Genomic DNA, 26,373 nt, shown 5'->3' with positions numbered 1-26,373 from the left:
CCTCTCTAGACTCGGTGGGTAGCTGTAAAGTATGGATCTACTGGAGATGACAAAGGTGAAATGTTCCTGTCCAAACAATTTGATGTAGCAATCAATGCCAGAACACGACATCTCTGAGTAGACGGTCCTAGTAGATGCATGTACTTGCAGAAAGCTGAGGCCAGCTAGTGCATGTGATAGCCTCAGGTATTATTATTGTTGATTGTTTCCCCCATCTCAAAGAACACTGTTTCTTCTGTTTGCTCTGTACACCTTCACCACCTATTCTTACTGCTTTCTGTTTTGACCTTGACTGGTTCTTTGGGATCCCCGAGTTTTCGCACCCTATGAAGCTCTTATTTCTTAGCTTAGACATTGACATTCGCTGATATCCCCCGCACATCGTGGCCCTTCTTATCTTCATGGTCTCTCACTCTCGTACAATGTCTTCTAGGACAGCGTCTACTGAAGCTCCCAGTCCGGGCAATAGGAGGGTCAGCACTACTATCAGCGTCATATTTCCTGTTAAAGGACTTCTTGAACTCACAAAGGACTCCTAGCTCGACCTTAACGACCTATGTCGTCTCAAATCAAAGCCCTCTCTGTTGGGTATCGTTAATGTGAGTGACCAAAGTGGAACTGTAGAATGTTCAGCAAACTAACGAGGCCATGAGTAGAGAACTCACCACGATGTATTTCACACAGATTTTACCTTATTTCTTCAGATATTGTTGGCTGACAAAGGGTCTTCCCCTTCTCAGATTGATAGCCACCAGCCTCTGGGTGACGTTCTGATAGTCTCGTACTCGTCAGTGCCTGAAAAAGACTTGCTCGAGTTTCTAGAGACTGGCGCCGTATGTTGTTTGTCGAGCTCAACATAGCTCAAAGGCTAATTTCTTGAAGCCACCAAAAGGCTATGTCTACGTCAACTTTTCGGAACCCTCGCAAGGAAACTCTCTTCTGCACGAGGATGATCTTGAACTTATTGATCGAGCATTAGGCACTGGCGAGATTGTCAAACGAGATCTGGATGACACCCTTAGCGGTACAGTTATTGGTGCCTCCGTGACCTGTACGCTTGAGCCCATTGCATATCGAAAGACAGACCCCATGACAGGGGAGGAGGGACCACTGCAGTTTGCCGAGAAAGCCATCAAACGTGGCAATCCTCCAGCATCCATAGAAGAGGAATCGACAGCCCCTCTGCTCCATAATGTCCCACTGTCAGAGCTTCAGAATTACGAGGAGTTCACTGAGGGTGACTACATAGTTTATGAACAAAAGTTGGGGGTTGTGCGTGAGATTGAGCGCGATGCAGTCGTCCTTCTTCAAAACCAGAAAGCTGTGTCACCTCTGGATCCCTTTGCTTTGGAGATTCCTATGACTGTCGGTACCGACAACGTTGTATCATGGCCAAGCAACCAGGATGCCATGAGGTCATATCCTCTGCCGAACGGCGAGTACCTGTGGACCGTGGAGTCAGAGTTTGTCTTTCCTGGACAATTTACCCTGACATCCTCGAAGAACTTGGGTCGAGGAGACTGGTCTTTGGAAATTGGCTCAAAGTCACAACCAGAAGGTCATGTCCTAGCGACGCCTGCCATGAATATTCATGTGGAGTGGCTCTGCCCCAATGTCTATGGTGCAGGACCACCATATGGCGGGAATAACAGTGAGGTTATCCGAGCAACAATGCTGCAAGGGACCGCCATGAAGTGCGACTTCGGCAAGCTACCCACCGAGGGTTTCAGCGAAAAGACAGTCAGATCGGACACGTGGGTTGAGGTGGACCCCGGAGATAGGGTTCGCTTTCGCAACCCAGCTGATGCAACGAAGTACAATTACAAGCAGATACCAACAGACCAGTCCTTTGGTTATGACATAAATCTCTTTCGAGTGTTATCCACCAGAACTGAGGTGATGGTCCAGTGGCAGGATTTGAGCGTCACGACCGAGGTCGCTACCTCTTTGCACAAGTTCAATGGTGGTGGTGATGATGAGGTCTGGCCTGGAAATCTTGTTGTCTTGAGCGAAAGCCTCGAGACTATCCGCACGTCTTGTTGCCGCAGTGAGTCCCGTCGTGCTCGGAAAGTTGGCGTAGTACAGGCTGTGGACAGCGGAGAAAGAGTAGCATCCGTTCGCTGGTACAAAGATCCGGACATCGAGCTGCTCCATAAAGGGAACATGCTGAAACCGGGTTCCAGATTGGGTGAACTGGGTGATACCGTTACTCAAGTTTCCATCTATGAGTTAAGCTTGTTTCCGGGTTTAGGAAAAGCATTGGATGATCTAGTGCTCCTGGTTCCAGAAAAGGTCCATCGATCGGTCTTTCCACCAACACCTCGCGATCCGCCCGCGGTCACTGGGCCTTCCTTATACAGCTTTCTCTTTCCGATGAACTTCTTCGAGATGTCCATGTATCTTGAATCCATGAAGCTGGCTCTCTTCAAGTCGGAAGCATTCAAAAATGGAATCACGATCGATTCTTCCCCTCTACCTTCCCGCTACGTTGTTCATCACGATGAGTACAACGGACAGTCCCCGTGCGACTTTCTTGGTAGGATCGTCTCAGTGGACATCGAGGGCAACATTACCGTTCGACAAGTCGGTCGCAACAGCTGTCGTGATATTTGCGTTCCTTTGGAGAGAATACTCATGGTGATTGATGACGATTATGATGTGCCCTCTTTGCCCCTTCCACCGCTTGACATGTTCGGCTTACCGGGCTTCTCCCCCTGGATGTCGAATCCCTTCACATTCGATCGAACATATGAATATGAAGGTGGAGAGCGACTTGATGACGACAGCAACGATGAAGAATGGTTGACAGAAGATGACTTCGAGGCGGATGACGATTCCGATGATGAGGGTGGCTCTGATGACGGCTCGCGCCATGTGATTGGCGTGAACGAATCTGCGGCACCGAAAGTAGCTGAGATCAATATCACTGCTGAAATGGTTGAGGACCAGGAACAAAAGTTGGAGGCATCCAAAGCAGATGATCAGTCCAATGCATCTACCTCACAATCATTTCCTTCACCATCCACGTGCCCTCCAGGCTTCTCGGTTCTGGAGAGTGATCCTCCCTCTGACCACCATTTCATATCAGCATCCTCGCGTGGAAAATCCGGGCTACGGATGAGTCGTATACTGAAGGAATATGAGATTCTAGAGACATCGCTGCCTCCTGGTATCTATGTTCGGAGCTGGGAATCTAGAATAGATCTCCTACGAGTCTTGATCATTGGTCCTCAGGGAACGCCATACGAGTATGCTCCATTTGTGATTGATTTCCAATTCCCTGAGGATTACCCCAACAAGCCTCCCGCTTCCTTCTTCCACTCCTGGACCAATGGGCAGGGCAGGGTCAATCCCAACTTGTACGAGGACGGTCGAATCTGTCTTAGCATATTAGGTACTTGGCCAACAAAGAATCCGGAGGAAAGCTGGTCGCCCATTAAGTCCACTGCCTTGCAGATCCTGGTCTCCATCATGGGTCTTGTGCTGGTCAAGAACCCATTCTACAGTAAGTATATGGCCTCGGGTTTCTAGAAGTTCAAAGTCACTCAAATATCTCACAGACGAGGCTGGCTATGACGTCCTTGCTGTGGACGACAAGCGTCGCGTCGAGTCCTCACAATACACAGAAAAGGCATTCTTGACGACACGAAACTTTATCAAGCATGCGCTTCAGCATCCAGTCGCTGGCTTAGAAGACGTTGTGACTTGGAATTATTTGGAATCTGGGCAGAAAGACGATGCATCTAGTCGCCCGCATTTACTACGCCGGGCTATTGACTCGGCCGTCGGGATGATTGAGCATCACAATAACACCTCTGCTACCGACAAGTTTGATGAGGTGAACGCCGCAGCTCCGTTTGTTTCACGTCTTAGTCTTGGGGCCGTAGTAATGCTGAGGAAGCACGTCACTGATCTGGAGAAGATTGAATCGACAATCACTGCCAACAATTCTTCTTAAGAAACACGCTCCGCTTCATTCTCGAGGCCGCATTGACATCCAACGTCCTTTCCACAATATCAAGCAAAGCCCTGGGCACTAAATAGTCCGTGGCCGGACTGCTATGCTCTCGATTTCGACTAACGCATTGTTTGGCCTCAGCTGATGGAGATATGTCGACAAGGAGGACAATTTCATGTCTTATTGTTCGGAGTACATAGACTGAAGTATTGCAAGGGCTATCCGAGTAGAATGAAATTAAATGAAAGAAACATAGGACAAAGGGAACAGCTGTCTCGCCGATCAGTAGATCGTTTACCCATCAAAGAGTATGGTAACATAGACAACCACTTATTGACTACATACCTCCCAAAATGCATACGCGAAATTCATCGACGCCTCAGAGGATCCAACTACTGTTCTATGCTATCATCAATTAAAGAGCCCCATTAATTGGATGATAGGGTGTTGTGCTGTGGGAGTATACACTGCGGTGTTGGTCTTTGGCGTGTTCCGTTCGTCTTCTTCTCTCCCTCTTCTCCGTCATCTGTCTCCATCCCCTTCTGCTCCACGCTTCTTCTCGCTCCCGTTCCACCGGTGCTGCTGGCAGTATCTCCAATTCTCGGGAGAAATTGCGTTAACTCTGTTTGTTTTCCATCGAAGAAGTAGTCCTCTGATTTCTGTCGTCTACCAACTCATCGCTCGCGGACCGCGTCGTCGTCTGCTGCCCATAAAATATGGGAACTTATCGCTTGGGTAAGCTTCTCGTCCATCTATAAATTGCTCCGTGATTTATTCTATCATCAATTGAGAGTTCTCGACAACTATTTTTCCTTTTCAAATGTTGTCAACAACTGCCTGTATTCGTGCCTGACTTGGGTTGCTCGTGGCGGTCATACGTCAACCGTACACAACAGAGCTGCAAGTGTGGATCATCATCGTACTTCTCTTCATCAATCTTGCACCCATCCATTATTTTTATCTAGCACCCTTGTGCCGATCTTACCACTCGATCATTCAATCTCAGTTCCAAGATTTTTCACCTTCGGAAATCAAACAAATCCACTAACATTACCCAGAGGCTGCCTCAACCGGCCGAGCAGGCTGCCAGAACAAAGAATGCAAAGAGGAGAAGATCAAAATCGGCAAGGGCGAGCTCCGTCTCGGTACCTGGGTCGACACCGAAAAATTCCAGAGCTTCTTCTGGAGACACTGGTAAGTTAATCCCTGCTTCTTAGACACTGAATATCACTGATACCCGACCAGGGGATGCGTCACACCTAAGATTATCGCCAACCTCAATGAAGCAGTTGAGGAAGCGAGCGGTGACTCGAAGGATCTGGACGCCATTGACGGCTTTGAGGAACTTCCTTCTGGGTATCAGGAGAAGGTCCGTAAGGCTTTGGAGCAGGGGCATGTTGATGATGAGGATTGGAAGGGGGTAGGTTTTTGCACGCATCCTATTAATATCAAGTAATGCTTACAGAGGCTTTAGGATCCCGAGATGAATCGGCCTGGCATGACGGGCTTCCGCAAGCGTGCCCCGAAGAAGAAGGCCGACGAGGAAGAGGTATTGACTCCGCGAAAACCCATTTTACGCGTATCGCTAAGACTATCACAGGCGGAAACCGCATCCGAGAAAGAGGAGAAGACTCCCAAATCAAAGAAACGCGGCCGTGCTGAGACTGATAAGGACAAGCCTGGGGAGAAGGCTACCGCGCCCAAGGCCAAAAGAGCCAAGAAGGGCAGCCGCGCCAAACAAGAGATCGACACTGACGAAGACGACGGCGACCAGCAACAAGAATCTGACGAGGAGGAGGTCCAGCCCAAGCCGACCGTGACCAGAAGAGGCCGGGTTTCCAAAGCTGCTGCTGAGGAGAAAGCGCCCAAGGCGTCTGCAAAGCCGGCTGCGAAGCGTCAGAGGAAGTCAATGGGTGAGGATGGTGAGGAGGCTGAGCCCGTTGAGGAGAAACCCAAGCGTGGTCGCAGAAAGAAGTCAACTTAAAGCGGAGCTCATGCTGTTTGAGCATTTCACGCTTAGCGGATTGTTGCACGGCGACTTGTGGGATATCGCAGCATTATTAGGGAGTACTGTAGTAGGTCTACCTGGTGTTTCTTATGTAGCATTTCTTTACAGAAGGATGATAATGCAGGGCTAGCTGCCTAGCCATCTATGTATTAATATTAACCGCATGTTACTTTACACTCCTACTTCATTCAGTACGAAATATCCAGACCTTCAAGGATTTTACCTCACAACATTTCAGGGGAACAGGCGCAAATTGAGGTGGCCGAATCTCTCAATTCCTAGATAAAGATCATTCTCTCATCATATCAACAAGCTGCTAAATGCGTCACGAGATTAGACGCATATACACCTAGCAGGTTCACATTCTCCCATCAAACTGAACAACAAAGGCGCACGCAAGAGCGGAGTGCTTAAGGAGAAGCCTTCAAGGAGTGACATCTGAATACAGAAAGCAAGCCACGCAGTACGCCAGTCAGATTAAAAAGTGGTAAAGCAAATGGTCACTCAAACCACAAGGCGGCCCACCTCGGTAGAAGCAAAGAGTGAGTATCAGATATGAGCGAAACGATATGTTCAGTCTGGTTGCAAGGCTGACAATCTGAATGGATTACTTGCTGTTCGATGCATTGGGACAAGGTTTCATTTGATCCTTCGTGGCGATGTGTCCTTGGACAAATTTGAGCGCTCGTATCACTGCGGGCTACACCGAAAAGATTGTCAGTTGACAAGTGAGAAGTGCACAGAGCAGGAGAACTTACTCGAGTCCCTCCAGATCATCCATGTGGTTACACATCGCAACAAACAAATCAAAGTAGAATTTATGGCCCATCTCCATATCAAATTGCATGGTTCCGCTGCTCTTAAAGATATGACGGGCGCGAATGATCATCGCCAAGTAATGAGCGCGCAGTCGAGACTCAGAGTCCGGCGTGTTGTCATAGGCATACCGGGCGGATCGTAGGATCACGTCGATAGGTATACCCCTCTGAAGTCCTTGCTTGCGAAGAGCAAGGCTTTTGAGTGACTCCAAGCCGTATCTCTCAGCCGCACAGTACACAGCAGTGTCCCGGAGGACTACACCGTTGATGGCAGAAAGAAAGATTGTCGCTGCGCTTGATTCGCGACTGTTGATACTAGAGGTGTCCTGGTAACCTTCGAGTGTGAATGAGCTTTGGCTCTTGTCATGCACGAGGCGCGGAGTATAGTCGCCCTTGTACAGGAACTCGAGGACACAAGACAGGATTTCTGGCTCTCTGGCAGTACGTTAGTAAGCTGAAAAGAAGGCAAAAGGGAATCTTGATACTCACTCGTCGGGCAAGCCTAGAACTTTGTCCACATTATCACCTACAAGCTGGTCTTTTAGCACAGGATGGAAGAAAGGGGAACGGGATAGGACATCCTCATGAGCTACGAAGCATCGCTGATCCCTGCCCACAATCAATGTAACTATAGGACTTGCGAGAGCACTGCCTTTCGAGAGTCAGTATCAGTTTCGAGGATGCAATTATATTTCCGGAGAGAGGTTGACTCAAACACAAAGCTTATATAGCTGAAAGATGGCAAGGCGAAAGCCCGAAAGGCCACTTACGCTTTAGTGGATTGGCTCTTTGGGCTCTCTTTCCCCTGCTTCTTCACCTTCGAATGACCCTTGTACATCCTTTTGAATGACTTGAAGGATTTTTCCACTCGATCCCGCGAAACGAAGGAACGTTTGGAAGTCATTGTGTTATCATTATCATCCAACAACTTCAGCAGGAAAGAGACCAGAGACAACCAGGTGAGAACGCAAACGAGCGACAGAAGGAACCAGCACAATGGAAAAGACTGGACGAACTTGTCGATAAAAAGAAGCGACGCTGCCGAATCATGCAGGTTGCATGTGGGGAGTCCTGGAAGCTGTTCCAAGAAGTGTATCTTCTCGTAGCTGTGGGTCTTCATTGAGAAGACCATACTAGAAGAACACCGTCTCGAGACAAGCTTGGCATACGAGAATCCAAGTCAGATCCACGTAGCACGATAGCCGACTCTAGGGAGCGTGAGGAAAGAGAAAGAGAGGAGAACGAGAAATGAAGTTCAAGTGGAAGCGCCGAGTGACCAGCGACGAAATCATGTGATGGGATTAGCAGCTGACAAGGATGCCTATCAGAATTAGGACTAAGACCAGGCAGACGAGCCCGGAGTCATCCATCTATCCAGCTTCGATATATTTAAACATGACTCAGATAGTATCCTTGAATGACTCAAAGCATCTCGAGCGTGCTCTTACTGAAGGCACACAGTACTCTGGAATCGTTGCCTTTGCCCCGGATACTATCTTTGTCCTGGCTTTCAATTAGCGTGAGGGCTCGCAGTCTGTAGATCTGACATTCCGTGCTTCTCGTAGGCCAGAATCCCGCATAGAGATCTACAGTACTGTAATACCTAGTCCTGACAGAAGGACCCATATCGCCCTATGGTCATGACAGGATGGAAGATGCGATCCAACCAACATGACCCCAAGGCATTTCTACACAAACGACATCAAACACTCATACACTAGAGAGCATTTCCAATGTAGTGATCATAATCTGATATATTATATCTCAATGGAAACTGGATTAAATTGGGATGAAATCGTGAGCCCGTGGCTGGATACCCCAGGTAGCTATACCCCACGATTAACTGAGGGCCAATCATGTCGGGAGACGATGGAATATGTGGCTGGTATCCACTATTTTCGCTACTGTGGCTGTGAAACCGCAGGAGCTGAGTGGCTGATGAGGCTTCTTTCACATGATTGATCATGGATGCCTTGGGCATGATATCATCGCTTGAAAGCAACTTGACAAGTGAGATCCTGTTCCTGAATAAGCTTGTAGTTACAAAAAAACTTGATGTTTGGGCCTCCCGCCTACTAACGATTCAAAAGGATCCTCTGAGGACTCTACATTTTGGATAATATTCCTTGCTGTGGCGTTTAAGACAGGGCTACTATATATTTCTCCCCTTTGTGCAGGTTTGCCAGGGATACCTTGCTTTCAAGAGTTCAGAGGACAACGCAATGTCTTGCCCACGCTCTCCTTTTGTCCAGCCATCTTTACCCTTTTAAGAGTATTCAGTGGACCCTTTTTTCCTCCCTCATACACCTTCGATTTTCAAGAGACTTATCGAAATAACATCTAACATTAACCTACCGAGATGCAGCGCTTCAGTTATCTACAGAACTGGAGGCGCCCTTCGCAGGCTGACAAGCCACATGATCCAGTGCTGACGACTGAAGACGAACAATTCCTACAGTCCGTTACCGCTCAACCTACAGAGGCAGAGGCTACATTGTCGTTGAACGGTGATGAGAATGTCCGTCCGCCTGTCGATGCCTCAAACACAGAGGCATATAATATTCCCCTACCAATCTCCCCAGTCGAAGAGTTCAAGGAGCTTGGCGAGGAGGAGCGAAGAGCAAGCAATGCTGGAGTCACCCGTACAGATTCAAAGCTTTCCCATGTTGAGAGCACTTCACCTTCAGACAAGAAAAAGGGACCATGGTATTGGTTGCGGAGGAGGGGCACAAGCTGGAAGAAGAAGGTAGGGTGCCATTTCTGTGAACATCATCGTTTGGAAGTCTTATGAGATGCGTGTTCTCACCTTGACTCCGTTTTAGGACAAAGAATCGACAGCACCGGCAGAGCCCAATGCCTCGCAATCCCTTCAATCCTCCGACCCTGCAAACAGCGAAGCGAAACAAGAGACGGATGACATGACGGAGATCCTAGAGCGCCTCAACTTAGCAGCAGATAATAATCGCGTCTTCTCGATCAGCGACGAGACCCAAGAGCTCCTGCGCAAGTTCACACTCATCTTCAAGGATCTCATAAATGGCGTACCCACCGCTTACCGCGACTTGGAGATGCTCCTTAGCAATGGCAATAAGCAGCTACAGCAGACGTACTCGCAGCTTCCGGGCTTTCTTCAGAAACTGATTGAGAAACTTCCGGAGAGGTGGACCGAGACATTGGCACCGGAAGTGCTCGCGGCGGCTAGCGAGAGGGCCAGCCGAAGCGGCCTCAATGTTGAGAATGTAGGCAAGGCGGCTGCAGCTGCTAATAAGATGGGCATCAAGGTGCCAAGTTTGAAGGAGCTGGTTGGTAAGCCTGCCGCCATTGTGGGCATGCTGCGGTCCATTATGGCATTTTTGAGAGCGCGATTCCCAGCAGTCCTGGGAATGAATGTGCTCTGGTCTTTGGCTTTGTTTAGTAAGTATCTTCTACTAGAAATTACCCCTGGCATACTAACGGCGATTGTTTCACACAGTCCTCCTATTCGTACTCTGGTACTGTCATAAACGTGGCCGTGAGGTACGCCTAGAGAACGAGCGTCTGGTGACAGAGGAGGAAATCTCCAGATTGAACGAGGATTCGACCGACGGAAGAATACGTCCTACAGAGACACTCGTCACGACAGCGACTCCAGGAGCATCAGTCGCTGAAATACGCGAAGGGGTCAAAGAAGCACAGCAAGCAGGACAATCAGCCACTGCAACCGCTGACAGAGGACAAGACGAGAGCACTCCTCCTTCTGCGCCGAAGCCCACAAGGTCAAAATCAATCTTATCTATGTGGCCAAGGTCCCAGCCGAAACCGACCCCCAAAGTTGAGCCTTATCCAGGGACGTGAGCCGGACACTGAGCAGTATCCTCCCGCCCTGTCTCATTGTCCATTTTCCGGCCTCTCTTTTTTCTCTTTTTTGATCTCTTTTTGATCTCTTTTTGATACCACTTTCTGGCAACGTGTTACTTTCGGGATTGGAATTATAAATTGAGGATTGAGTCACGCAATAATGGTAATGCTGCAATGAAGATCAGACGTTGAAATTGGCCACTTGTTCAATACTAGCGACAAACTAGGATGTTCCATCGAACATCACGAGCCATGGTAGTGGATCGGACGACTTGTAAAACGGCGGCCCTGACCCGAGTGGCAATCACCCCTCTCTATCTAGCTTCTCGAAATGGGTCCTCGTTTCCCCCTCTGTTGTCTGGAAGACAGTACTCCATAACCGGACAATATTCCTGGAATCCAGACGATGTCCTCAGACTGAAATCATACTGACATATCTGGAGCCCAAGAGATAAAGTTCGCTCTAACGTTGTGGCCGGGGCCCAGATTTACGGAGTACTGCCATGTGTATGCCAATTATGCCATTTCTGGCCTTGGACATGGACATGATGCGAAAGAAATAGAAATTTGGCTACTGCGGGGTGCAGTAGATCCATTGGCCAATTAGAGGTCGTGGATTGTGCCGATCGCGTGTAAGCAGGATCCAGCGGGTTAGGGATTTTGGGTACCGTAAGATCCGGCGGTTCTAAATAGTAAATTTAGTAATAATATTTGGTCGGCCAAGCCAACTGTACTGCATGTACAGCAAATCTGTTTGATCTCTGCAGCAGCCGTCCCTTTACCGCTCTTTTGAACCAATAGTGTCAAAGTGCAATATGCATGTCGAAACGGCAAGGTAAGGTATGCCTGAATGTTGACCTGCGATCTGTAAGAAGGACGGAGATTATTCTCAATGACGCCTCTCATCATCTTTGCTCCTGTATGATTGTATATTCTCCTTCCCGTTCTGCATTTCCGCCGTCGCCACTGCTGTGGAGAATAGAGGAGGAGTCTTCCGCATCCTACTGAGAGCTGAGGGCAGCAGCGGCAAGGAGCGGACAACTCAGTATCAGTTCAGTGACTCCAGTAATAGATATCAAACTGCTTAGGGACGGAGTATCTATGATCAGCTGTCTAGATTAGCTCCGAAGAGATCGAAACACAATGTCAAATTTTCGTGAGAGCTCGGCAATGACCGCAACACTGGCGGAGGAGCAAATACTTAGGTGCCTAGCTAAGGTAGTTTAGAGGGGATCGACGGGATTGTATTCCGTCCTTACAAGTCTGCTTGGGCAGTGTCTGGTCACCTTACTCCGGATTCTATATATTTGGCTGTAGGCGTAGCAGCAGCTAGCAAACCTGCCGGCCGGAGCAATCTCGCATAATACCGCGTACCGTCAGTACATTCACTTATCCACGGAGTAGAGCGTTTACAATTCCCAGGGAGCACGACGTGCGACGCGACATATCATAGATAGACAATCAAATCTGATAGATCATTTCCGAGTCTGAGAGGTAATTTTTGGCGGGGTCGATGATACCTTTTTGCGTAGTACACGGATCAACTAGCATCCTGGGCTTTGGGAGGCGTTCACTATCAGTACTAGTAGGACCTAGTACTTACTGTACGAGGTATCAGGCAGTGGAATTTGCTTTCTTCTGTTCAAAACCCCTCCTCAATGATCATCGTCAAGAGGCTTCAGAATCTGAGCGGACCTACATTCTTTGCTTGCATACGGAGGACTCCGGCTCTGCCGTCCCGTATGACGGCGACAGTGAGGCTATTCTTCATGAGCCAATCTATGCCTAATCAAGAGCTGTTAGATTATCAATTCGAAGGATATGGAAATATGCTTTCAAATTCGATGATACATCTAGATAAAAGTGGTACACATGCGAAGTGTAGGTACCTATACTCAGGGGTGTCGGCGTGTCGCTGTATCACCACCCTTTGCATTCTCTGTGTTCTGATTTCTGAGTTTGGTAAGTGTGCACAAGCCGTACGAAATGCATGGGTTGATCCTTGACAAGAATCAAACAGTCATAATGACTTGACCATCAAATTCGGTTTCGAATCACCAAATGAGTCACCCAACTTGTTAGCGCACTCCAACTACGCTTTTCTGATGGTCTATTGGACGGGAGCTCTACCATGTCCTTGTCATGATTCAGGATTGTCACCTCTTTGCTGTCATTCCTTAGTTTGACTGTGGACATGAACGATCTCTGAAATGTTCACGCCATCTGCTGTCTAAGGTACCCGACCTTATGTAACACCACCTCAATTTGAGGGCGTGCTTTACATGCTCGCGCATACACACCAGGTCTATTGTCTGTATCTTTTCAAGAAGGCTTATATTGTTCTGTACCTCTCTAGTTAATGAGTAAAAAAGACCTGACCTACTCATCTTGACTCAATATTGACGTCAACCACCAAGAGAATTCATCCACTAACACCGTTGTATTTTTCCCAGACTGGAGCGTCTCATCGTCCTTCCTTCAGGCTTTTGCAGTATCTGAATAGTGATTGGCTCATGAATTTATTAGAAAATTGCTGGCAAAAAAAATTTCAGAAAGGAGAAAAATGAAGAGCGGAAAATGCGGTGAGGTTTAGCCGGCCAATAAGCATTGGTTAAGCTGAAGCTTTTATCCAATCAACGTACGGATTGCTGAACCTGGTTATTCAAGCCCCACAGCAGTTGGAAAAATTGGTCCGCCCCAGCAGTCTGTCTCTGCGTCCGAGGTCGTTTTGCGCTGTAAGCCTGTAACAGCCAGTCTGTCCGCCCTGCCCAGCAGTATGGGTACTCCTACTTAGTGCCAAGTACGGCCTCTTCTATGATCCTTCTTTTCCCTTCGTCCAATTCACCCCATCCCATTCTCAAACACCAACACCGTGCTTCTACCATCTACTTTTTTTAATCCTCCAAATACTTCAAACTATCATATACCAGATTTCGTCAAGGTTCAGTGCCAGAATGGCTTTCGTTGAGCTGTAGATCACTCACTGGGGGGCATGTCCTATGCTCCTCAGTCCAGCAGCTCCGAGTAACTCCCAATTTGACTTGACGATATCTGTTTCTCTTTCGACGCAAACTGTGAGAAAGCGTCGAAATTGCCCCTTAGCACATTCACAGAGGAAGCACTTTTTAACGTCCGTTGAGGACTTGAGGTGCTTTTGTGGTCAACGAAAAGTCTTCGTCCTTCCCCCCCTCCTCCGATCCCTTGTCATCCGTCGTCACGTCTACCTATTTCCTCCTCTCGAATCTCGATCTACGATAACGAACCAAACTTCCTTCACCTGAAACGACGCTTTACGAATTGACGGTTGAAACTTTACCTTCCTTGCGCCTCCGGTTTTCGAATCTCGACCTCCAGTCTCCTGGAGTCTCTGACGCAATTGATCCGCTCATAACGGATATCAAACTTTGTCAACACCTGGGCCGCTGAAACCCAAAGCCCAATACAACAAATTAAAACTGGACGAGTCCCTTCTACTAAACACAAACAATTTTTATGTTATCAACACAATGACGCAAAATAAATCTCACAAATCACCAAAGGGTGCTATCAGAGATAGCCGTGCTCTCAACATCATGAAGCACCTGGACCCCAAGTCTGCGAGCTCCTCGTCACGGCGGTCCAGCAAATCTCTCCCTCTCAGCTCCTTTACTACTGACCATAAACGAAGAGCTTCGAGCTCGTCGATCTCCAGCGTTTCCTCGGTCTCATCTATCGAGGCCCTCAGTGACGATGCCAACGAATCAGAAGAGGACGCTGATGATGAAAAGGAACAGCCAGCTGTTTGCGGCCCGTCTTACGGTAGACGTGACAAGGGCCGTAAGTCGGGCATGAAGTCTACAGCCCGGAAAAGGGTGAGGCTCTCCGTCGATGATGGCTATGACGGTCAAAGAAGCAGCGATGAAAGTGATTCATATGAGAGCTCGGACGATGTATATGCTGCCGTGGACGATATAAGCGACGGAGACGATGAAGATCAGGATGTCGAAATATTGGAAGAGCTGCTTATTGTCGAGTCAGAGGACGAGCACGACGTCGACGACATCTTTAAGACTTCGACTGTGTCTGAGCTCGACTTGGCCGGTACCAACACTTTTGAAGATCACATGCTGCTGTCCGCTGCCTCGTTCTTCGACGAGGATCAGCTCTACAGTGCTATGGAAACCTTTGGCGAGACTGACTTCGCCAGCGAGGCGGCTGCGGAGACGCCCATGCCTAGGCGTGTCCATTTCGAAGAGGATTCCGATTCCTCATCGGATAGCGACTCGCATACAGAGGATGAGATCCCAAGTGATTTCTTGCAACAGGACAGTCTCGATCCTCAACTACGTCGTATGATTGAGAACGACAATGAGAACTACAGCAGCCGCCGTCGCCAGTCCGATGAGTTGTTCGCTGAGTCGGACTATGGCCATTCGAACATTTACCACGTCGAGTCTGACGCCGTTTCCGAGGGATCCGAGTCGAGTGGCTATGAGAGTATGCAGCGTACCTGGACTTTTCCCTTGATCCTCCTACTGACCTGTTTGAAGCCGATGATGGCGAGACCACAGATGAAGACCTTCCACCACCGGCAACAATCACCCATCCCCGTTCCATTCTCCGCCGCGATTCCTCTGCCTCTCTGCCTCCCGCCGACGAGAACAAAAGCCAACCCCCTACTCGTCGGCGCGGTCCAATCTTAGGTACTTTTGTTGCAGACCCCCACAAACCGGTGGCCTTGGTCGACTGTACGGGGAAACATCTTGTGATTATTCCAGCTTATGCCTCATCCCGCCATGACTGGCTTGAGTCTGCCACCAACAGCATTTGCGGCACTGCCAACAATAGCCCACGTGCCACTACTATGCACCTGATCGACGAGAGCGACACGGATGCTCTGGCCTCGCCGAACCGTCACGACCTTAGTCCGATGTTGGCATCGAGTGCTAATCTGATGATGACGGCCCTTGGAAACGACATTGCCCCTGGTGGTCAAGTTATGGGTCCTCCCGAGGCATTTTACCCATCTCGTGATTTTGCTATTGATAGTTCCTTTGAGGATGATGACGACGATGATGATCCGGAAGCGGCCTTGAATGTCGAGGATTTCATCGACTTTGGAGACGGAGACGGCTCCTCAGACGAGGAGATGGGCAAGGCATCTGACGAAGATGCGATTGTTTCGCCAATGGCCACTGCATCCATGACAGTCGTATCCGGTACTCCTACCCCGAACCGCGGAGGGGATGTACAACAAACCAACAGTGCTGAACGCTTCCTGAACCATCTGGATCGCGGCATTGTGACGGCCTTCCGTCGCAACCACAACAGGTATCAGGCTCTCTTACGGTTGCCCCAGCACCGCGAATTCATGCCTGCCAATTCGCCGTCCCGGCCTGCTAGTGTCTTCCGTCATGCCAGACATGCAGACCAGCGCACTCCTACTCGGAAACGCAAGGCTAGCGGATATGCCGGCGGCGAGGCTGTGCGACGGAAGCTCATGGATGCCCACCGGCGCACTCAGATTCCTTTTTAAATCTAGCGATGCTACATGATCAGCCACCACTCCTTATGGACGCCTGGAAGGGATTGGATGAATTCTGTTATTTGCCGTCTGTGTCACGGCATAGACGTCGTCTAGCGGTCCTCTAGATATTGCGCTGTGGGCGTGTTACACATAGACGAGCATTGATTGATCTAGCGAGTCAGAGTTGTTACTTTGATGCATCTAGCGTGGTCGCGGGAGCTGTACTATGGATACATGTTCGAGGACCAAAGTTGATGCCTTTTGAGTTGTGGTGTCTGGTTCAATTTGTCCATTGTGGATCTGAGATCTACCCATTTGTCTACTTTGGGTCTTTACTTCTTATGGCGCAAGCAAATACCTCATGGAACCTGCATTACGTTTTCGTTTATTCACCCTTTCTTTTCCATTTTATGTCATGATGTTATACCAGTCATATACCAGCAATTCAAAAACAGATTCAAAAGTTCTTAAGCTTCTGATTGCTCCATGTAGCTCATTATTTACGTACACCGAGACTGGCTCCAGCCTTTTACTCATGGTTCTGGACTTTCAGAGGTCAGGCAATAGTCGCATGGAAAATGGAAAATAGCTAAGACAAGTTTCTGCCGAGTGCCGAGAGCAGGCATCGTGCGACACTGCCAAGAACACCGTCGACGCCTGGAAGAGTCTTCGGGCCCGAACTTGAGATGTCCTCAGAAAGTAACAGTTAGAAAGAAACGCCCCTGGTCAGTATCTACAGAGTACTGAGTACTATCTAGTCCGTAGTCCGTGCTGTAATAGAGTCAACTGGCCCACCGTCAGTGACCGAGCACTGACACTTGACGTGAGAATGGAGCGACTCTCTGGGGTTGAAATCAGGTAGCACTAGCAGAGTAGGTAGTACTGCTAGGGTAGCTACGGTGGTAGCTACTAGCACCACCAGCTAGACTTGACCAAGCTAGAGTCCGTCTTGCATACATTAAGTGGCTGGCTGTATGATTCCAAATGCGACGCTCCAAGGCTGTAGTACCGTACTACCCGTGCCTTAGTCCGCGTTGAGGGTGAGTCTAAGGCACGGATATGGTCTACGAGTCTATAGTAGAGTATCTGATCCATCCTGAGCATAGACTCGTGGTCGAATTGATGGTTCGTGAGCGCCCCAGCGGGAAATAGCCTAGTCGATAGTAGTGATGCTATTACTATTATTACTCGGGCTCTTGACCTTGACTTCACTCCATCTGTAGGATCCCGTGCAGGAAGTGAGCCTGACCCTTGCGGTTACTCATCGAGGTATACCGAATGATTCGCTGGATGTGAAGATCATGCGGGTTCGAGCTGATGGCGGCTATGGTGAAGAATAGAACAGCTGAGGAGGGTCTTGTTCTTGATCATTAATGATGGGTGGTCCACGAAGGACTCGGAGTGCATAGACATTTGGTCTTGGAGTCGGTAGGGCAAGTAATCTATTTTTGATAAATATAGTAGCCGACAACGCCATTGAGGGGGATGAGACTGGAAGAGTTTCAGGGCGAGACGCCAGCGGTCTTGGCTGGGGGCTTGCTTTTGCTTCGCTTATTTTCTTTTCAATCCAGAGTCAGGACTTGCGATCCTTCTTTTGTTTGTCTGCATAAGCTGCAGGCTGCAGATTGCCATTGAATCTGCATGGTGTAGCCTGAGGATACTGGCAGAGTGTTGTGGTGTTGGGTGATTTGACGTGTCTATGGGCAACGGCATAACAGGTGATTTGTCGAGAATACCCGCGGGCTTTCGTTTCCCTTTTTCTTCTACTTCCCCACTATCGACCTCATCATCATCATCGTCGTCCAGTTCAATCCCGTCCATCCGTCCACCCATGCATTAGCCGAGTGACTTTTAAGCTTCTGTTTTGTAATCATGGTGATGATGATCATGATGATTTCCATCTTTGGCATTGTACAAGCTTACCGCGAGCCCAATGCCGGATTCTGCAGACTGGGCGCCTGTTGAGCCCCTACCACCGCATCTCTGCATTTTTGCAATTTCACAGAGGTGTGCCTCCTCTTCTGCATGCCATGACGGTGACAAATAAAGACAAATCATCTGCCATATACATACCATAATAAGCAAACCGCTGCAGGGAAGAATCAAACCCTCCAGGGAGTCAGGGACTGAGCCCGGATCTAGACTGAGCAGCCCCGCAGACGCCGGCATTCTCGCTTTAATTAGTTAGTCCAGTCGAGGTATGTGAGCTCACCTTCCATCCGAGTAGTTCGTTTTACGTGACTCCTATGAAGTGGTCTAGTCTCCTCGATCTGGACAGCGCTGAGCAAGATGATTGGTGGTTCTGAGCGCTTCCCTGATCGCTTTCTTCTTTCTGGTCTGTTCCTGCACTAGCGCGCGACTTCAAACGGCCTGCATTTCTAGTCCATGCCGGCCAATTGGCCCCTGAGGGGTTTCCACTCTGGTCGCTCATTGGCAACAGGGCTCTAGTCTCACGGTTTCACCAGTTAACTTAGGCACCGCCTGTCAAATGGTTGCTGGATGTGTTGAAAAGAGGCGTTTCTCAGAATGTCTTACTTGCTTTTTTAGGCTCAATGCTTGACAAAGATGCTCCGCCCGGTGTCCTGTGAATGGCCCGTTTGAACTTGCCCATTGTCCCAGAACCACCAGGGCCTTTGTTCTTTGTCCCTATTGATGGATCATGAGGGGGCATGTGGTTGTTTCAGTTGCACCTCCAGAACCGGTCAATGGCATGCAACGTTGTAATGCTGTGGCTCGTTTCATGTTGCCAGGGCCCTGCAACCTGCTTTTAAAAAGAGCTGTATGCCCTCTTCCGCTTCAAGAGAACTAAGCGTTTTGTTTTCTGTTTTCCTAATTCTATCACTTTGCCTTGGCTGTGACCAAGTCGACCTTCACTTTCTTTTCTATCGTTATTGTTGCTCTTTGGTGGTGATCCCAAAGACGCTCATTCACCCGTCGGATTCACTCTTTGTGCCTTCGGGGTCATTCCCATTCTTCTATTCATAGACTCTGCTCTCGAATTATTGTTGTCGCTGGTGTACGATATCAATAATAGTAGTACTATTCCTTGGATCTTCTTTCGGTTCAACGCACCTTCGACCTCAACTCTTTCTTCCTGTCTTCATCTATACTGTCTGTCGCTCTAACGCAAATACAACGTCAACATGAAGGCCGTTTCGGTCACTCTCGTTTCTCTTTTCGCCGTGGCCCAGGCCACTGGTTCGGTGAGTGTCCTTGAGTCCCTGTAGTCTCTTGCTTGTATACATTTCTGACTTTCTCCAGTGGTGGGTCACGGACAAGTGCTACTCCAATCCCGAGAACACCGACAACGAGTGCACTGATCATCAGAAAGGTGGTTGGGACTGGTCTGACCTTACTCCCGGATCCTTCTCCTCATATGGAGGCTTCGATTTCTCTGGTTTTAAGTGTAGTGAGGGCTCCACCGGCTGGGGAAAGCGTACCTTCGGTGGCGTAAGTCGGCTCAATCTTCTCCTTCCACATCAGAAAAGCAACATGCTAATGGCGCACAGGGCAAATGCATTGAGGGAAAGCTCTCCTCTGCCCCCAAGTTCTCCTGCGGCCAAGAGAGAAAGGGGTTCTCCATTAGCAAGCTGCACCTCTCCACCTCCAAGGAGACCGACGTGCACATCGTCTATGGCATGCCCGATGGTTCCACCTGCCGTAACGTTGCTTCTTGCTCGCCCGAGGGCACCCAGGTCAGCAACGACCAGTGCGGTGGTGCCACCTCCGTGAGCTTCGAGCACCCCGAGGGATCGGAGGATGACGACTGTGACATCGGTGTCCACAGCATTGACTTTGACTGCTCTCCTGGCAAGACCACCTCGACTCCCACCGCTGGTGTGCCAACCGAGACTGGAGTCAGCCCCGAGTCGTCCTCCACTCCAGTTGGCTCCGAGTCGTCCACTCCTGTCATTCCCACTGCTGTTCCTTCCTCATCAGATGTGGTCCCCACGTCGTCTTCTGCAGGCATCACGACCCCCGGCCCTGTCACCACTCCTGTCCAGTGGACCACCTCGACCGTGTACACTACTAGTGAGATCACCATCACCAGCTGCGCACCTACGGTGACCAACTGCCCCGCCAACTCAATCAGTGTCATTACCTCAACCATTGCAGTTTCGACCACTGTGTGCCCTGTTACTGCCACCGAGACTGCCTCTGTCTCTCTGCCTTCTTCTGTCGCTGCGGGTTCGAGCTCTGGAAGCCCAACCCCCGACGTCACTCCTTCTGAGACTGCTAGTGAGACTGCTCCATCCGAGACCGACTCCGAGACTCCTTCCGAGACTGCTCCCTCTGAGACCTCCCCTGAAAGCACCCCCACCGGCAGCTCTCCAGTTGAGTCCAGCTCCTCAACCCCGGCCATCACTTCACCTGCGACTCCTGCTCCGTCCAGCACTGCCCCTGGCATCACTGGGGATGTCACCACGACTGTTGTAACATACGAGACCGTGACCACCTGCCCTGTGACTGAAACCATCTCGACCAGCGGCACCGTCACCACTTCTACCTACAGCACTGTCTCTACCGTCACTCTGACTTCCACTTCGACCATCTGCACTGCTTGCGAGGCCAGCACCACTCCCGCCCCCTCGTCTGTCGCCCCTGTGACCACTGGCCCTGCCCCTGAGGACTTGACCACTACCGTGGTGACATACGAGACTGTGACCACCTGCCCTGTGACTGAAACCATTTCGACCAGTGGCACCGTCACGACCTCCACCTACAGCACTGTGTCGACCGTCACTCTGACCTCAACCGCCACCGTCTGCACTCGCTGCACTGCGGGAAGCACCACCCTTCCCTCGGGCCAGTCCCCCGTCACCGCCAGCGAGACCAGCGATGTGCCCTCCGTGACCAGCACTCCCTCGTCTGTCCCCTCGGCCCCTTGCCCCAACGTTGTGCCCAAGTGTATCAACACCTGGCTCAGCCTGCTCCCCAAGTGCGACTCCAACAGTGACGCCAGCTGCTTCTGCCCGTCCTCCGAGTTCACTGACAAGGTCATCGCCTGTGTGCAGTCCTGGGGAGCCTCGCAGGCGGAGGTTCAGGCCGCTCTGTCCTACTTCACCGGTATCTGCGCTGCCTACGTGCCCCAGAACCCCGGCATTGTGACCGCCATCCCGACCACCATCACCCTGGTCCCCACCGTCACCCCCACCGGCGTTGACGCAGTCACCGCTCCTACTGGTGCTGCCACTGCTACTGCCACGCCGACCGGTGGTGCGGCCGTCACGCCCGCTCCCTCCGCCCCCTCCGCCCCCTGCACCACCATCACCTACTCCTCTTACACGGTGACGGTGCCCCAGGTCGCTTTCTCAACTGCCACCGCTGGCTCGACCACTACCATCGGTCTGATCCCCGGCCCAGCCCCGACCTCCGCAGGCACCACAAGCCGTATTCCCAACCCCTGGCTGTCCTCCTCGACACTGGTGACCCACCCAGGCACCGCGTCGGCTACTGCCTCTCCGACCGCCGGTCCCATCCTGTCCAACGATGCCTCCTCGGGCTCTGTCTCGAGCATGGTCTGGGCTGTCGCCGTCGCGGCCCTCTTTGGCGCTCTTTACTAATCTGCCTGCGAAAATGTGCTTTTTCCGTCGCAACGTGTAACTGTCTGCTACCTTCGTTCTTTTTACATCAGATAATCACTGCTAAGTAATACTCTATTTCAGTCTCTTGCGTTATTCCTTTCCTGGACAATACTAGATAGATCGTCGAGAGCCTTCCAGCCTGCTTGAAGGTATTAAGGAATACACTTTGAAATGTGTCCTGATCCCCTTTACTCCGTAGGTTCTTCTATCAAGTTGTAAACATTGTTGCCCTAGTTATATGTACAAGATTGCAGGTAGCAGTAGTTTATATCATCCGCTCCAATACGCAGACGGATTATACACCCGTAAGAAAGACAGACAGGACACCCGTTTCCCCGGGGTACGGAGCGTATCAGTTGAGATGACTCATACGTAGTCCACCTCAATCCTTGGAAGGCCGGTTGGCGTTGATATCATTTAGAATCTCCCCTGCACCAGCCTTGACCAGTCTTGCCGCAAGTTCCTCTCCGAGCGCGTTTGCTTCGTCGACCGTCTCGACGCTCGAAGTGATGCTGTCCTCCACGCTCCCGGAGCCATCCAAACTAACAACGATAGCGCTCATCCTCAAGCCCCCCGAAGACGTCCACTCCGTCTCAACCCCAATAGGAACACTGCAACCACCCTCAAGGGTCCTCATAAGAGACCTCTCAGCAAGGCATGCAAGAGTGGATTTCAGGTCAGCCAGTCGACCCAGCAATTCCTGCATTTTGCGGTCTCCCTTGCGGATCTCCAAGCCCAGAGCGCCCTGGCCAACCGCATGCAGGATGCCCCCGTCCTTGGAGCCTAGGTACTGGTTGATGCGGTGCTTGAGGCCTACCCGCTCAAGGCCCGCAGCAGACATGATCATGCACGTGTACTCGCTGTCCGGGTCGTCTACCTTGGCGAGACGCGTCTCGACATTGCCGCGGAGATTGGCGAAGCGGAGAGACGGGTACAGACGGCGGAGCTGGGCTGAGCGCCGCACGGAGGAGGTTCCGACTACCGCGCCCTCGGGGAGGGTTTTCAGGCTCGTGTAGGGCAGCCCGGCCTTCACGATCAGCGCGTCCCGGGGGTCATCGCGGGGCGGGATAGCCGCCAGCTCACAAGTGTCGGGGAGCTTGGTTGGCATATCTGGACAGTCAACAGTTGGTTGATGACCAAGGAGGGAAATGAGAGATTACCTTTCAGACAATGCACAATAACATCTAATTCACCGGAAGTAAGCTTCTCTTCCAGCTCGGTCGTCCAAAGGCTCTTAGCGCCAAAGTTATACAGCGCCGTTAGCTGGTCCCGATCGCCCAGCGTGCGGAGGGCTTCAATCTCGTAGGACCGATCTGGGGCAATCTTTTGCAGGCTGTCGCGGATGCCTTCCGCCTGGACCATGGCCAGATTGGATCGTCGCGTACCGATCCGTAGCGGTGGCTGGGGCGTTGAGGTTTCCACCATGTTATCGGATGATGAGGACGGTGAGAGGGAGAAAGGAGGGGTTCTACCAAGACCACAGAAATGGGATGTATTTATGATCCAACGATATATCCACAGAACGAAAGGCAAATTACACCCGACGCTAAACTACTGAAACGCTTAGTATGCAAGCGATGATTTAGCGCTCGATCCGGCGGCGTATCCGACATTAGCGTAGGATATTTCCACTAATTTATCGTACGATAATTACCATCTCGAGTTTACCTAGAACGATGAGGGTTATTTTCCATTGATGATGCCTATTCGTCTCTGAAGGACTGGTCTTCATGAATTGGGGTGGACTGGCTATTCGTGGCATGTACACATGCAGACTGCAGCACTGATGCTCATTACAATCTGAAGACGAGGTTGCAAGGCATTGAGCGTCCATTCTTTCCATGCGTCAAGTCTCGAGGTGGAAGTGTACATCTACATCCACAGAAGGACTGAATATCTTATTGCAGGCATATAAGGCATATTGACACTTGAGGTCATCGAAGCTACACCACAATGGGAAGCGGGTGAACTGACTGCATGGAATTAGGTCGTCAATCCTGCAAGCGAGAGAACAGTTCATACACTACATAGCTCCTACCAAATCTCCCATCGGGTCAAAGACATCACATGCTATAAGCCCAGTAGCATCGCCAATTCTGCGCTATTCCAGTCTAAACTCCAGCAACAACATCAAGGTCGATTCCCAAGTCTATATAGCAGGCCACTTCCGAAACAAATCCGACAACCGATCTATCGGCGCCGTAAGCAACCCGACAGCAGTTTCAAATGGCGGCGTCGACGGCGCCCCGGGATGCGCATGCGAAGGCACAAAGAGCTTCGTCCTGTTCAGCGACTGCGACAGCCCGAGGCTCTCCTGCTCCGAGAGCGCGTCCTCCAGCAACTGGATATCCTCCGTTTCTTCATGACGTATGTGCTCCTGGAGGTCATTCCAGAGGGACTGCAGCGTGGGGATGAAGCGCGGGTCCGTGGATTTCATGTCCTGGAAGGTCTTGAGTTTTTCTTTTACCTGTGGCTAGGCTGTCAGCTGAACGCACTCACTCACACTACATATGTAAGGATAAGGAAAGGGGTTCAGATCCAACAGTCTGATGCTCGGCTCTATCCTTCCTCGCCAACTCTTTTCCGTCGTCGAGGTATTTCTCTAGCGCAGGGTACACGACTAGCTCCTCGCCGACGGTGTGCCGCGCCAGTTCCCAGGTGAACTGGTTCTGGTACTTGGTTTGTTCCTCCGGGTCGGTCGAGCTGACGATCAGCTCGTAGAAGGACTTGATTTCGCTGTGGTCGTGCTTGATTGTGTCGAGGATGCGGAATCGGCGCGCCTGCGACCAGTCTGTGAAGGCTTGGACTTGGTGGCTTATGTTGCCGCGGAGGACATGAGGCTCGGAGACGTTGCTGTCTGCTGTGGATTTCCGTCCGTGTGTGGCGGCCATATTTGGAGCATTAGATCAATGGAGGGAAGTGAGAGGGGGAATACGAGGGTGGTGTTGATCGGAGGATTACTCCTGCAGTGTAGACAAGACATCATCGTAGAAACCGTGGTTGAATGTCCGTTGGAACCGTCATCAATTCATCACAGGGACAGCACGGCACATTTGATTAACCATTCATTGTATTAGATATACACAGTAAACAAAACACCTGCACAGCTATGCAACATCATCATTATACACTGGCTTCCCACTCAGTGATACGATACCGTTATAATCTGTTCATAAGCAGTTTGAGCTCGTTAAGCTCGCTCAACCAATCACCAAAGCCCTCACCTCAATACTCTCCCTCGGCTTCGCGCCCTCCCTCGTCCTCGGATCCCAAAACGCAGAATGCGGCACCCGCTCGGCAATCCCACCTTCCTGTCCCGCTTCCGCTGCCGCTGCCGCAAGACTATCCGAGCACTTCAACAACAGCCTCTCCTCATTCTCCATCCCGGAGAGATACATCCACCGCTGGTTCGGATTATACTTGACGGCCATGGTTTCGCCCGTGCGATGCGGGTATCGGTGCTCCACAGCGACCAAATCATTCTCATTGTCAACGGACGAGGCCGCCGCAAACGCCAGCGGCGAGGATTCCACGCGGCCGTTCAACGGCCGCCAAACATTGACGATGCGGTAGCGCACGCCCTGGCTGATGATGCGCTCTGCCTCATCTGGATCAGTGACGTGCAGGCGGACACGGTCCCGCGCCGCTTTGCGGGTTTGGTCGACGTGTGCTTTGTTGACGGGTTGGCGGGGGGCGTTGGGGTCTTGTCTGCGAATGGTGTGGTCGAAGAGGATGATGCGCTGGGCGCCGGGAATGTGCTGCAGGAGCAGCTGCTCGACTTCTGGGTAGTAGACGCGTTGGACTTCGGCGTCGGAGTCGAAAGTGGAGTAGGTGGTTGACGTGGGGATGTGTTGGAGGACTTGGAAGGCGTGTGTGTCGAGGGTGTAGTCTGCTTCGTGGCCCCGAATGTCGGTTAGCGATACTTTGTGTACTTTCTCGCCGTAGTTGCTGCGTGGGACGCCGGCGGGTGGAGATTCCACGTAGTTGTAGGGTGTAGATCCGTCGGCTGGGGCCTCGTAGAAGGTTAATTCAACGTCGACGGGGCCTCGGGGGACGGGGTCGACGCCGGTAGTGGTAGTAGTACTTGTGGTAGTGGTCGACATTCCGAAGTTTTGAAGAACAAATATCACGTTTGTTGCAAGTCGGCTACTATAACAAGAGTCTGAGATGATGCTGTTCTTCAGCAACTCATCATACCCTTATATACTCCGTGCAGACTGGTATATCATCCTCTCCATTTGTAATCATCCACGATGACTCCAAAAGTGTCCGTCGTGTCGCGCCTTTGCAAGTATATTCCTCCGATTTCCAATCATCCCCAGACATGACGTGCTTAGAAACAGCCAATCACAACAGCCAAAAGCATCGGCTTTGCCAGCTCTGACTTTATATAGTCCAATCAGAAGTAAGACAAATGCCAAGAAATGATGTCAAGAACGGATTGGTAATCCGCATCCCTTTCTAAAACATGATTGGCTGATTGGCTGCGTTTGTCAGCTTGACGAGTTGATCCTTCAGACACCTAATCATCAATGATAGGGTCTTTACCTTACGGAGGTCAGTACCAATACGATGGACCTGATCCTTTCGCGACAGGCACTTGGAGAAGCGAAGGTGCGAAGTGGATGAATGACTTGATTATACCCGTGAGAGGACTGTCA

The 26,373-nt window shown here is 50.6% G+C and overlaps 9 protein-coding genes across 9 annotated transcripts; 5 read left to right on the top strand and 4 right to left on the bottom strand.

Annotated features, from left to right (window-relative positions):
* Positions 1-422: 422 nt before the first annotated feature.
* Positions 423-3,958, top strand: ALT_1502 (ubiquitin-conjugating enzyme E2; the record flags this gene model as incomplete). Its single annotated transcript, XM_089599177.1, has 5 exons — positions 423-473; positions 540-599; positions 741-833; positions 883-3,505; positions 3,561-3,958. The coding sequence occupies 5 exons, from the start codon at positions 423-425 to the stop codon at positions 3,956-3,958; spliced, it is 3,225 nt and encodes a 1,074-aa protein (XP_089456323.1).
* A 716-nt stretch (positions 3,959-4,674) lies between these two features.
* Positions 4,675-5,942, top strand: ALT_1501 (PARP-type zinc finger-containing protein; the record flags this gene model as incomplete). Its single annotated transcript, XM_033558470.2, has 5 exons — positions 4,675-4,693; positions 5,017-5,152; positions 5,204-5,378; positions 5,433-5,507; positions 5,559-5,942. 5 exons carry the CDS (start codon positions 4,675-4,677, stop codon positions 5,940-5,942), a joined length of 789 nt encoding a protein of 262 aa, XP_033414361.2.
* Positions 5,943-6,720: 778 nt separating this feature from the next.
* On the bottom strand, positions 6,721-7,688 carry ALT_1500 (uncharacterized protein; the record flags this gene model as incomplete). The annotated part of the gene is made up of 3 exons (XM_033558469.2): positions 6,721-7,219; positions 7,274-7,432; positions 7,555-7,688. The coding sequence occupies 3 exons, from the start codon at positions 7,686-7,688 to the stop codon at positions 6,721-6,723; spliced, it is 792 nt and encodes a 263-aa protein (XP_033414360.2).
* A 1,455-nt stretch (positions 7,689-9,143) lies between these two features.
* Positions 9,144-10,618, top strand: ALT_1499 (uncharacterized protein; the record flags this gene model as incomplete). Its single annotated transcript, XM_033558468.2, has 3 exons — positions 9,144-9,530; positions 9,607-10,198; positions 10,257-10,618. The coding sequence occupies 3 exons, from the start codon at positions 9,144-9,146 to the stop codon at positions 10,616-10,618; spliced, it is 1,341 nt and encodes a 446-aa protein (XP_033414359.2).
* A 3,509-nt stretch (positions 10,619-14,127) lies between these two features.
* Positions 14,128-16,136, top strand: ALT_1498 (uncharacterized protein; the record flags this gene model as incomplete). The annotated part of the gene is made up of 2 exons (XM_033558467.2): positions 14,128-15,097; positions 15,151-16,136. The coding sequence occupies 2 exons, from the start codon at positions 14,128-14,130 to the stop codon at positions 16,134-16,136; spliced, it is 1,956 nt and encodes a 651-aa protein (XP_033414358.2).
* A 3,134-nt stretch (positions 16,137-19,270) lies between these two features.
* ALT_1497 (extracellular serine-threonine rich protein) lies at positions 19,271-21,691 on the top strand (the record flags this gene model as incomplete). Its single annotated transcript, XM_033558466.2, has 3 exons — positions 19,271-19,330; positions 19,389-19,577; positions 19,637-21,691. 3 exons carry the CDS (start codon positions 19,271-19,273, stop codon positions 21,689-21,691), a joined length of 2,304 nt encoding a protein of 767 aa, XP_033414357.2.
* A 403-nt stretch (positions 21,692-22,094) lies between these two features.
* ALT_1496 (porphobilinogen deaminase) lies at positions 22,095-23,137 on the bottom strand (the record flags this gene model as incomplete). The annotated part of the gene is made up of 2 exons (XM_033558465.2): positions 22,095-22,822; positions 22,873-23,137. 2 exons carry the CDS (start codon positions 23,135-23,137, stop codon positions 22,095-22,097), a joined length of 993 nt encoding a protein of 330 aa, XP_033414356.2.
* Positions 23,138-23,861: 724 nt separating this feature from the next.
* Positions 23,862-24,603, bottom strand: ALT_1495 (HHE domain protein; the record flags this gene model as incomplete). Its single annotated transcript, XM_033558464.2, has 2 exons — positions 23,862-24,179; positions 24,256-24,603. 2 exons carry the CDS (start codon positions 24,601-24,603, stop codon positions 23,862-23,864), a joined length of 666 nt encoding a protein of 221 aa, XP_033414355.2.
* Positions 24,604-24,912: 309 nt separating this feature from the next.
* Positions 24,913-25,815, bottom strand: ALT_1494 (putative methyltransferase; the record flags this gene model as incomplete). Its single annotated transcript, XM_033558463.2, has 1 exon — positions 24,913-25,815. One exon carries the CDS (start codon positions 25,813-25,815, stop codon positions 24,913-24,915), a length of 903 nt encoding a protein of 300 aa, XP_033414354.2.
* Between the last annotated feature and the right edge of the window lie 558 nt (positions 25,816-26,373).

This window comes from Aspergillus lentulus, assembly GCF_001445615.1.
Source record: "Aspergillus lentulus DNA, contig: Alt04, strain: IFM 54703, whole genome shotgun sequence".
In the NCBI taxonomy this organism is placed as follows: domain Eukaryota; kingdom Fungi; phylum Ascomycota; class Eurotiomycetes; order Eurotiales; family Aspergillaceae; genus Aspergillus; species Aspergillus lentulus.
Note: the sequence above shows the minus strand (reverse complement) of the source record. Positions and strands in the feature narration are given on the sequence as shown.